General features: G+C 33.8%; 1 protein-coding gene and 1 long non-coding RNA gene across 6 annotated transcripts in view; one reads left to right on the forward strand and one right to left on the reverse strand.

Annotated features, from left to right (window-relative positions):
- The window catches only part of LOC107966796 (uncharacterized), a 220832-nt gene that overhangs the window by 150425 nt on the left and 58383 nt on the right, over positions 1-12024 (reverse strand). The window lies entirely within an intron of this gene.
- HECTD2 (HECT domain E3 ubiquitin protein ligase 2) overlaps positions 1-12024 on the forward strand; it is a 105442-nt gene that overhangs the window by 45444 nt on the left and 47974 nt on the right. For all 5 annotated transcript variants that reach the window (XM_063781970.1, XM_016918846.4, XM_016918844.4 and 2 more), the window contains exons 3-5: positions 5682-5820; positions 6509-6611; positions 7350-7439. In XM_063781970.1, the coding sequence (XP_063638040.1) occupies positions 5735-5820; positions 6509-6611; positions 7350-7439 (279 nt within the window). In that variant the 5' untranslated portion in view covers positions 5682-5734. The remainder of the gene's footprint in view (positions 1-5681; positions 5821-6508; positions 6612-7349; positions 7440-12024) is intronic.

Consider the following 12024-nt stretch of genomic DNA (forward strand, 5'->3'; position numbering starts at 1 on the left):
CCCAGTGTGTAATGTTCCCCTTCCTGTGTCCAAGTGTTCTCATTGTTCAATTTCCACCTGTGAGTGAGAACATGCAGTGTTTGGTTTTTTGTCCTTGGGATAGTTTGCTGAGAATGATGGTTTCCAGCTTCATCCATGTCCCTACAAAGGACATGAACTCATCCTTTTTTATGGCTGCATAGTATTCCATGGTGTATATGTGCCACATTTTCTTAATCCAGTCTATCATTGATGGACATTTGGGTTAGTTCCAAGTCTTAGCTATTGTGAATAGTGCCACAATAAACATACGTGTGCATGTGTCTTTATAGCAGCATGATTTAAAATCCTTTGAATATATACCCAGTAATGGGATGGCTGGGTCAAATGGTATTTCTAGTTCTAGATCCTTGAGGAATCGCCACACTGTCTTCCACAATGGTTGAACTAGTTTACAGTCCCACAAACAGGGTAAAAGTGTTCCTATTTCGCTACATCCTCTCCAGCACCTGTTGTTCCCTGACTTTTTAATGATTGCCATTCTAACTGGGTGTGAGATGGTATCTCATTGTGGTTTTCATTTGCATTTCTCTGATGGCCAATGATGATGAGCATTTTTTTCATGTGTCTGTTGGCTGCATAAATGTCTTCTTTTGAGAAGTGTCTGTTCATATCCTTCACCCACTTGTTGATGGGGTTGTTTGTTTTTTTCTTGTAAATGTGTTTGAGTTCTTTGTAGATTCTGGATATGAGCCATTTGTCAGATGAGTAGATTGCAAAAATGTTCTCCCATTCTGTAGGTTGCCTGTTCACTCTGATGGTAGTTTCTTTTGCTGTGCAGAAGCTCTTTAGTTTAATTAGATCCCATTTGTCAATTTTGGCTTTTGTTGCCATTGCTTTTTGTGTTTTAGACATGAAGTCCTTGCCCATGCCTGTGTCCTGAATGGTATTGCCTAGGTTTTCTTCTAGGGTTTTTATGGTTTTAGGTCTAACATTTAAGTCTTTAATCCACCTTGAATTAATTTTTGTATAAGGTGAAAGGAAGGGATCCAGTTTCAGCTTTCTACATATGGCTAGCCAGTTTTCCCAGCACCATTTATTAAATAGGGAATCCTTTCCCTATTTCTTGTTTTTGTCAGGTTTGTCAAAGATCAGATGGTTGTAGATGTGTGGTATTATTTCTGAGGGCTCTGTTCTGTTCCATTGGTCTATATCTCTGTTTTGGTACCAGTACCATGCTGTTTTGGTTACTGTAGCCTTGTAGTATAGTTTGAAGTGAGGTAGCGTGATGCCTCCAGCTTTGTTCTTTTGGCTTAGGATTGACTTAGCAATGTGGGCTCTTTTTTGGTTCCATATGAACTTTAAAGTAGTTTTTTCCAATTCTGTGAAGAAAGCCATTGGTAGCCTGATGGGGGGGTGGCATTGAATCTATAAATTACCTTGGGCAGTATGGCCATTTTCACAATATTGATTCTTCCTATCCATGAGCATGGAATGTTCTTCCATTTGTTTATGTCCTCTTTTATTTCGTTGAGCAGTGGTTTGTAGTTCTCCTTGAAGAGTTCCTTCACATCCCTTGTAAGTTGGATTCCTAGGTATTTTATTCTCTTTGAAGCAATTGTGAATGGGAGTTCACTCATGATTTGGCTCTCTGTTTGTCTGTTATTGGTGTATAAGAATGCTTGTGATTTTTGCACATTGATTTTTGTATCCTGAGACTTTGCTGAAGTTGCTTATCAGCTTAAGGAGATTTGGGGCTGAGACGATGGGGTTTTCTAGATGTACAATCATGTCATCTGCAAACACGGACAATTTGACTTCTTCTTTTCCTAATTGAATACCCTTTATTTCTTTCTCCTGCCTGATTGCCCTGGCCAGAACTTCCAACACTATGTTGAATGGGAGTGGTGAGAGAGGGCATCCCTGTCTTGTGCCAGTTTTGAAAGGGAATGCTTCCAGTTTTTGCCCATTCAGTATGATATTGGCTGTGGGTTTGTCATAAATAGCTCTTATTATTTTGAGATACGTCAAAAAGGGGGAAAGTTTCAAAACAAATATCTAAGCCTTTAGCTCACGGACGTAGGAAAAGAAGAGAAAATCAACCGAAAGCAAGCAGGAAGGAGGAAATATAAAATCAGTGAAACTGAAAACAGAAAAATTGAAAAAATCAATGAAACAAAGAGATGGCTCTTTGATAAGATCAATAAAATTGATAAACCTCTAGGAAGACTGACAGAAAAAGGTAGATTGTCAGTATCATAAATGAAATAGGAGATATTACAACAGACCCTGTAAACATCAGAAAAAATAATAAGGGAACACTGCAAACTCTACACACATAAATTACAGATGACCAATTCCTCAAAAAATAAAAGCTATTGCAGCTCATCCAGTTTGAAATAGTTAATTTGCCTCGTTTTATAACCACTAAGGATTTCTAGTTTTAAAACTTTAAAAAAAGAATATTCACGTCCGGATGGTCTCACAAGATAATTCTACCAAATGTTTAAAGAATTAACACCATTTCTGTATAATCTCTACCAGAAAATAGACGAAAAGGGAACACTTCTTTTTCGTTTTACAAAGCTGGTATTACACTGATAACAAAACCAGAGAAAGATAGTTTAAAAAAAATAAAAGAAAAAATTACAGACCAATATCCCTCATGAATATAGATGGCAGAAGTCCTTGACAAAATATTAGCAAATAAAATTCAGCAATATGTAAAAAGAGTTATACACCATGACCAAAAGGTCACTCCAGGGATGCTAGATGGTTCAGTTTTAAAAATATCAATTAATGTAATCCACCATACTAACATGCTAAGAATGATTCCATGCAGTAAAATAATTTGACAAAATCCAACACCTATTCATAATGAAAAAAATTAAAACTCCCAGAAAAATAGGAAAAGAGACTATTTTCTTTTACTTGATAAACAGCATCTAGAAAAAACCTGCAATTAACATTTTATGTAGTTGTGAAAGACTGAATGCTTTTACCTTAAGTTTGGGAACAAGACAAGGATGTCTGCTCTCAGCACTCTTACTCAACATGGTAAGAATCAAAGGGAGTACCCTTATATTGGTAAAGCTTACCCTTTTTCTTAATGGCTAAAGACTTAGTGCTTTCCCTTTTAATAGTGGGAATAATGCAAGGATGTTTGCTCTTACTCTTATTCATCTCAGTGCTGCAAATTTTAGCCGATACAAGAAGGCAAAAAGAAGAAAAAAGACATACAGATTAGAAAATAAGAAATAAGACTTTCCCTATTTGCAGATGGCATAATTGTCTATGCAAAAAAAAAAAAAAAAACCCATGAAATCTCAAAAAAAAACCTTCCTAGAATTAATAAGTGAGTTCAGTAAGGTTGAAGAATACACGATAAACATACAAAAATCAGTTATATTTCTTTATGTTAACAGTGAACACACGGACACTAAAATAAAAATGCATATCATTTGTAATCACTTAAAAAAGAATAAAAAGTTTAAATCTAGCAAACATTACAGAATATGTATGCTTAGAATCATACCATGCTGGTGAAAGAAATTAAGATCTAAGTAAGTGTAAAGGCATACTGTGTTCATGGATTAGAACACTTAGTGTAGTAAAGATGCCAATTCTCCCCAAATTGATACAAAAAGGAACTTTATGCATTTCCTATCAAAATTCCTGTATGTTTTTTGTTGTTGATATAGATAAGATTATTTTCAGATTTACCTGGAAAGGCGGAAGAACTGGAATGGGTAAAACTGTTTTTTAAAAGAATAAAGTTGAAAGAATCAGTCTACCTGGTTTTTATTATATAGCTACAATAATCATACTGAGATAACCATGGAGGAAGAGATACAAGGATTGATGGCATATGCCCAGTTGTAATTTGACAAAGGTCCAAAAGCAATTCAATGAAGGAAAAATAACCTTTTCAATAAATGGTGCCAGAGTGATTGGACATCTATAAACAAAAAATAATAAACATTAACCCCAAACTCACACCTTATACAAAAATAAAGTTAAAATGGATAATGGACTTAAATGTTAAATTATTGGACTTTTAGAAAAAAATGAAACGATCTTTGGGCTCTAAAACTAGAAAATAGTTCTTAGACTTGACACCAAAAGTACAATCCATAAGACAAAAATTTATCAATTTGACTTCATCAAAATTTAAAAGTTTTGCTCTGAGAAAGACCCGTGCAGAGGATGAAAAGACAGGCTACAAAGTGGAGAAAACATTTGCAAACTATTTTAGTGACAAGGGACTATTATCTAAACTATATAAGGAGCTTTCAGTACTTAACAGCAAAAAAGTAATCCAGTCAGAACACAGGCAAAAGATGTAAAGAGACATTTCACTGAAGAAGATATATGGATGGAAAATAAGCACATTAAAAGCTGTTCAACCTCATTAACCATTAGGAAAATGAAAATTAAAATCACACAGAAATATTACACAACTATCAAAAATAATGACAACACCAAATGCTGGTGAGTATGTAGAGAAATTGGATCACTAATATATTGCTGGTGGGAATGTGAAATGGTACAGCCACTCTGGAAAACAAGTTTGGCAGTCTGTTAGAAAACTAAACATGCAACTGCCGTATATTTACCTCAAAGAAATGAGGAATTATTTTACCCAATAACTTCTACATAAATGTTTCTAGCAGCTTTATTTACAATAACCTAAAAACAGATGTCCTTCAGTGGTTGAATAGTAAACCATATAGCGGTACACCCAAATAGTGGAATACTATTAAGCAATAAAAATGAACTATCTGTATATGCAACAACTTGGATGAATCTCCAGAAAATTATGCTAACTAAAAGCTAGTATGAAAAGGTTACATAGGTGTGATTTCTTTGATATAACATTCTTGAAATGACAACATTTTATAAGTGGAGAATCTAATAATGTACTTTTCTGTTTCCAGAAATAAAAATTAAAAGACTTATAGAGGACGTAAGTGCATATACAGTCATGACATTTCAGTCAAGAATAGACCACATGTATGACAGTAGTCCCCTAGATTATAATACTATATTTTTACTATACCTTTTCTGTATTTACATACGTTTAAATAAACAAATGCTTATCATTGTATTACAGTTGTCTACAGTATTCAGTACATTAAAATGCTATACAGATATGTAGCCTGGGAGCAATAGGCTATGTTATATAGCCTAGGTGTGTAGTGTGTAGTAGGCTATACCATCTAGGTTTGTGTAAGTACATTGTATGATGTTCACACAGTGACAAAATTGCCTACTGGCATGTTTCTTAGAATGTGTCTCCATCATTAAGCAATGTGTGACTATGTTCAAAAAGCTAATAAACATTAAAAACATTGAGCCTCATTGAAATACCCCCGGAAAGATGACTTTTGGGAAGAGGGGAGAGGAAAGAAATGCTAAATTACATTAACAAACAATTTTGAGGGGGAAGGGAAAAAGGGAAGAAGCTCTATATTAAGTATGCACATCCATGTAAGATACAGCCTAATATGTGTTGTGAGTGAAGTGGGGGAATAAGCCCTCCAGTAAATGTCCTTCACTATGGTTGGTTTTTCTTTAATCTCAAAGTGAATGTAATACAAAATAATTCATTTGTTTTCTGTTCATGTTGAATTAATCTTGTATTTTATAATTTTGAAAAGTTTAATGATTCATTATTTTGAATGTGTTTTTATACTTCACAGTGAGAGAACAACCACCAATTTGCCTTGATGTTAGACAAAAACAGCGTACATCTATGGATGCATCATCATCCGAAATGAAGGCCCCAGTCCTTCCAGAACCTATTCTTCCTATCCAGCCCAAAACTGTGAAAGACTTTCAGTAAGTTTCAGCTATTATATGTAAATGTATAGTCATCTGCATGTCAGCACTTTACATAATTTAATATCTTTATTTGAGAAATTAACTTTTGGATCACTGTAAGATATTAGCCAAGAGGACCTCAAAAGACTATATGTCTCAAGTTGAAGGTGAAAGAAAACAAATATATAAATAACAGGAAGAGTTAGATAGGCTGCAGCAAAATAAAGGAAACACTAAGTAAGAGTCTGTGAGTCAAAACAGGCAAAAAGAGATAAAGGTGGTAATTAAATAATAGACTGTTACCATTTTTAAAAATAAGAGTTCATTTATGATGTGACACATACTATAAAAGTTATGTCACCATTCAAAAAATCCAGATGCATATTTGAAGGACGAAGTGGGAATGATAAAGATAGAATGTAAACAAAGTCTCCAGAAGTTTAGCTATGAAGGGAAGGAAGGAGCGATAATTGAGCGACATGTTAAGGATGATCTTTTTTAAAAATAAGTAAATGGGAAAGTTGAAGCTAGATTAATATCTTAATCCAATTAAGAATTATAAATCCATAAACTATATTAACTGGGACATATTTCTTTATTTGGCTTCAGTATTTTGTATTGCATGTTTGGTGACATTAAAAAGTAATACTAGTTTATCTGAATAATATTTCTATATGTATATACGGTTAATGTGTTTTCATTTTAGGGAAGATGTAGAAAAAGTTAAGTCATCAGGAGATTGGAAAGCAGTACATGATTTTTATCTAACAACATTTGATTCTTTCCCAGAATTAAATGCTGCATTTAAGGTAATTATACATAAAACACACTTTTCATTTCACTTTTAGTTTTAAATTTTCCAAAAATGATAAATTTACCTCATTTTCTACCCAATATTGATTTAAACATGCATATATTATGTATTGATTTCAGAAATTATACAATACATACAATTATGTAATATTATAAATATTATATAAGTATATGGGTTTTTTGAGGGGGTTGTTTTGTTTTGTTTTGAGATGGAGTCTCACTCTGTTGCCCAGGCTAGAATGCAGTGGTGCAGTCTCAGCTCACTGCAACCTCTGCCTCCTGGGTTCATGCAATTCTTGTGCCTCAGCCTCCTGAGTAGCTGGGATTACAGGTGCCTGCCACCACACCCGGCTAATTTTTGTATTTTTAGTAGAAACGGGGTTTCACCATGTTGGCCAGGCTGGTCTCGAACTCCCGACCTCAGGTGATCCTCCCATGTCAGCCTCCCAAAGTTGCTGGGATTATAGATATAAGCCATCACACCCAGCCCTTAAATGTTGTTTTTACTTGCTCTAATGTTCATGTTTAACTCCATTCCTTCACTTTTAAAAAAGAAAGTTATTAAAATAATCTTTGTACATTTCTTTTTATTTTCAGAAATTTTGCCCTAACAGTTCTTTTTTATTATCAGACTAAAAAATAATCAAAATTATGAAGGAATAGTATGGTTCAAATTTTACTAAGAATAGTCTTTAAAATGTTGAATATACTTAATTCTTAAATTGAATTTGCAGAAAGATGCCACTGCCTCGTTTAACACCATTGAAGACTCTGGGATTAATGCTAAATTTGTGAATGCTGTGTATGATACATTACTTAATACTGTAAGTATTATGACATGCAAGTAATATTATTCTGTGTCTCTTCTGTATTTCAAAAGCAGCCATAAAAATATTGTAAAAATCACCTTATAATTACCTTAGAAACTCTGATACAATTTTATAGTAAATGTAGCTGGAATTCTCATAAAGTTAGATTATTTTATTCTTTTATTTTTAAATTATGAATTAAGCAGCAAATACTTTTATATCCAATCCTTTTTTAGAAAGACTTGCCAAAATCATGCTTTACTTACTCAGCAAAAGGAGGTAAGTTATTTAATTATATTGGAATTACACTGAATCTGTAGATCAGTGGTTCTTAAACATTAGCCTGTATCAGAATCACAGGAAGGGCTTGTTAAAATACAGAATTTCAGATTCAGTAGGTCTTGGGTGAAGCCCAAGAATTTTCATTTGTAACAAGTTCCCAGGATATGTTGATTTATGAGTTCATTTATGATGTGACACATACTATAAAAATTATGTCACCATTCAAAAAATCCAGATGCATATTTGAAGGACTAAGTGGGAATGATAAAGACAGAATGTAAACAAAGTCTCCAGAAGTTTAGCTGTGAAGTGAAAGACATGTTAAGAATGACCACATTTTGAGAACCATACTGCTATAGATCAATTTGTGAAAAATTGACATCTTTTCAATCCATAAGCATACTGTATCCTTTTAGGTACCTAGGTCTTCTTTAATTTCTCTTGGTAATGTTTTGTAGTTTTCTGGGTAGAGGTGTTACACATTTCTCATTACATGTATTTCTAGGTACTTCATTTTTTTATCCTATTATAATTTTATTTTCCAATTGTGACTAATATATGGAAATACTTTCATATATTTATCTTTATCTAAATACAGTTGACCCTTGAACAATTGGAGGGTTAGGGGCGCTAACCCCCTATGCAGTAAAAAAAAAAAATCTGTGTATAACTTTTGACTCCCCAGAAGCTTAACTACTAATAACCTATTGTTGACCAGAAGTCTTACTGATAACATAAACAGTCAATTAACGTATATTTTATATGTATTCTATACTATATTGTTACAATAAAGTAAGCTAAGGAAAAGGCAATGTTATTAAGAAAAAATAAGGAAGATAAAATATATTTACTATATATTAAGTGGAAGTGGACTATCATAAAGGTCTTCATCCTTATTGAGTAGGCTGAGGAAGAGGAGGGGTTGGTCTTGCTGTCTCAGGTGGCAGAGGTGAAAGAAAATAATGTATATAAGCAGACTTGCACAATTCAAACCTGTATTCAAGAGTCAACTGTACTTTGCTATATTCATCCATTAATTCTAATAGTACATCAGTAAATTAACTTGGATTTTCTGTGTACACAATCTTGTCATTTGTGAAAAAGGAGAGTTTTATCTCCTTCTAATCCTGTATCTTATATGGATGTATGTATGTGTTTGCATTGACTGGGACCTCTTTCACAATTGTGAATAAAAGAAGTAATAGCAGACCTCTTTGTCTTATTCCCAATCTGAGTACTTCACTATTAAATATAAACATCCTTTGTCATTGGAGAAATGAAAATAACATTACACATCCATCAAAATTAATAAAATTGTTTCAAAAACCTTACCAAATATTGGCAATATTGTGGAACAGTTGGAACTTTCATCCCTTGATGATGTAAGTATAAATTGGTACAACCACTTTGGAAAAATACTTGGCATGATCTCCTAACAAACATGAAGCATATGCATATTCTGTAACCCAACAATTCCGTTCCTAGGTACACTTCTCTGAACTTGATTTTTTTTTTTGACATTTTAATTTCTTTTGAATTTAAGTCGTTTTTTGCAAACTAAGAAACAGAATTAACCTAAGGCAATCTAGTCCTCGAGGGATCCAGGCTGAGTCTTATGATCTTCAGCAGAATGACATCATAATACAAGATGCTAGCAATAGGGTATAAATTCTAAATGATAACCACTTCCCTACATTTTTTATTAGGAAACAGCCAAAAGTCCAATTCTTAAAGGGATGACATACAAAACATCTTAATCTACAAAGGCCAGAATGACCCAGTTATATACTGAACAACCTATTGGTGAACCAAATCAGAGCTGGCCAAGGATTGGTAAACAGAGAAGGTGTTTACATTTTGAACAGTTTCTCTGTGGCTTAAAAAATTCCTGGTTGCTGTCAGTAAGAAAGCAAGTAAAAAATATTGCAGATGGACCCACCCTGATACTTGATTTTACCAAGGTATTTCACTGGAACATGACGGTAGAAATAAGTATAAGGTATAAGATAATTATCCCTTATCTCACTATGTTGCCCAGGCTGGTCTCAGACTCCTGGCCTCAAGCAGTCCTCCTGCCTTGGCCTCCGAAAGTGTTGGGATTATAGATGTCAGCCGTCGAGACTGGCCAGGAGGACTTTCCTTAAACTAAAGGTCAATGTAGCTATCAACTGTGCTGCAGAGCCTTGAGTATTTCTCTTTACTATTGGGGATTCTGGTAGCCAGGTTGGTACTGGATGCCATCATAACATGCTGACACAGCTACAGTTGGAGCACACACCATGCTACCTGTGCCCCAAGGGCTTGGCCATGGTTGGCCTGAGGCCCCATGACACAGCCCACCTCACAGCCACTCAGCCTACCCCAGCATGGACCAGTCCTCTCTGAGTTCTTTTGACTTGGAATATTAATATGTTATATATGTTAAAAAATTAAATATACAGATATGAGGGAAAAAACCCTAAATGGAACCTAAAATGGAATACAAACAGAAAATAAACCTAACTGTATTTTGAATGAATACTATAACCATATTTTCCAAAACTCACTAAAAAATTTTCATACATAGTAGTTTAACTATATAATCCTAACTAAAAAAAACACATGCAAAGACTGTAAACAAATCTTTAACTTTTAGTAGTTTGGGTTTTTTTCCCCCCTCAGGGTTATAGACAAATAATTCTGAAATTACATTCTATGTATTGTTGAACTAAACAAATGAGTAAATATATCAATGTTGCTGGGAGTCAGGTTTCTCATTTTAGAAAAGGGAGATATAAATATGGGATGAGGGAGGCTAAAAACAGTTCTGGGAATTGAATTAGAATTGGAGGCATTGTAATGATCTCATGGTTTTTAATAGATGTAGATACATGTGTGTGCATGCGAGTGTGTATGTTCTAGCCCTGTGCACTGAAAGGGCCTACAGCAATAACATCCCTTCACTATACTGAGCACTTCACTATGCTTATCTTGGTTTCTAAATACCATGTCACACTAAAAGAACCACAGCTCCCTAGAGAAATGGCTAATTCTAAGACCAAGGCAGGGAAAGTACCAAATGAACCTGGATCATCTAGTATCTCACCATTAATTATGATGTTAGCTGTAGGGTTTTTTTTTTTTTAGATGTTCTTCATCAAGTTGAGGAAGTTCTCCTCTATTTCTTGTTCACTGATAATTTTTATCATGAATGAGTATTGGATTTCATCAACTGTTTCTTTTGCATCTATTGCTATGATCCCATGATTTTTCTTTTTTAGCTTGTCGATGTGATGAATTACATTAGTTGATTTTCAGGTGTTGAACCAGACTTGCATAACCTGAAATAAATCACACTTGGTTGTGTTGTATAATTCTTTTTATGTATTTTTGGTTCAATTTGCTAATATTTTGTTGAGGATTTTTTTGCATCTATGTTCATGAGAGGTATTGATCTATACTTTTCCTTTCTTGTAATATCTTTCTCTTTTGAGCATTAGGTTAATGCTGGCCTCACAGAAGGACTTAGAAAGTATTCTCTCTGCTTCTGTTTTCTGGAAGAAATTTTACAGAATTGGTATCATTTATTTTTTAAATATTTGGTAGAGTTTACCATTAAAGCCATCTGGGCCTGGTGCTTTCTGTTTTAGAAGGTTAACAATTATTGATTTGGTTACTTTAGTAGACACAGGCTTATTCAGATTATCTATTTCTCCTTATATTAATTTTGGTAGATTGTGTTTTTCAGTAACATATCTAGGTTATCAAATTTGTGAGCATAGAGTTGTTCATAATAGCCATAAATTATCCTTTTAATGTCTATATAGAATCAGTGTGAGAATGATCTTTCGTTTAGTAATTAGTATTTTCTCACTTCCTTTTGTGATTAGTCTGGCTAGAGGCTTATCACTTTTATTGTTCTCTTCAAAAAAAAATCAGCATTTTGTTGTGTTGATTTTCCCTGTTCCCTGTTTTAAGTTTCATTGACTTCTCTAATTTTTATATCTTGTCTTCTACTTACCTTGGATTTAATTTGCTCTTTTGTTTTAGTTTCCTAAGGTGGACACTTAAATGATTAATTTCAGATTTTTTTGCTAATATATTCATTCAGTGCTATACATTTCCCTCTAAACACTGCTTTTGCTGTATCTCACAAATTTTGATAGGTTGTATTTTTCATTTGTTTTCCAAAGCTAAACATAGGCTTACCATATGATCCCTCACTTGCACTCATATGTATTTACCCAAATGAGTTAACAATTTATGTTCACCCAAAAACCTGCACACAAATGGTTACAACAGCCTTAATAATTACCAAAAATGTCCTTCCATAGGTGAA

This window comes from Pan troglodytes, chromosome 8 (assembly GCF_028858775.2).
Source record: "Pan troglodytes isolate AG18354 chromosome 8, NHGRI_mPanTro3-v2.0_pri, whole genome shotgun sequence".
NCBI lineage: Eukaryota > Metazoa > Chordata > Mammalia > Primates > Hominidae > Pan > Pan troglodytes.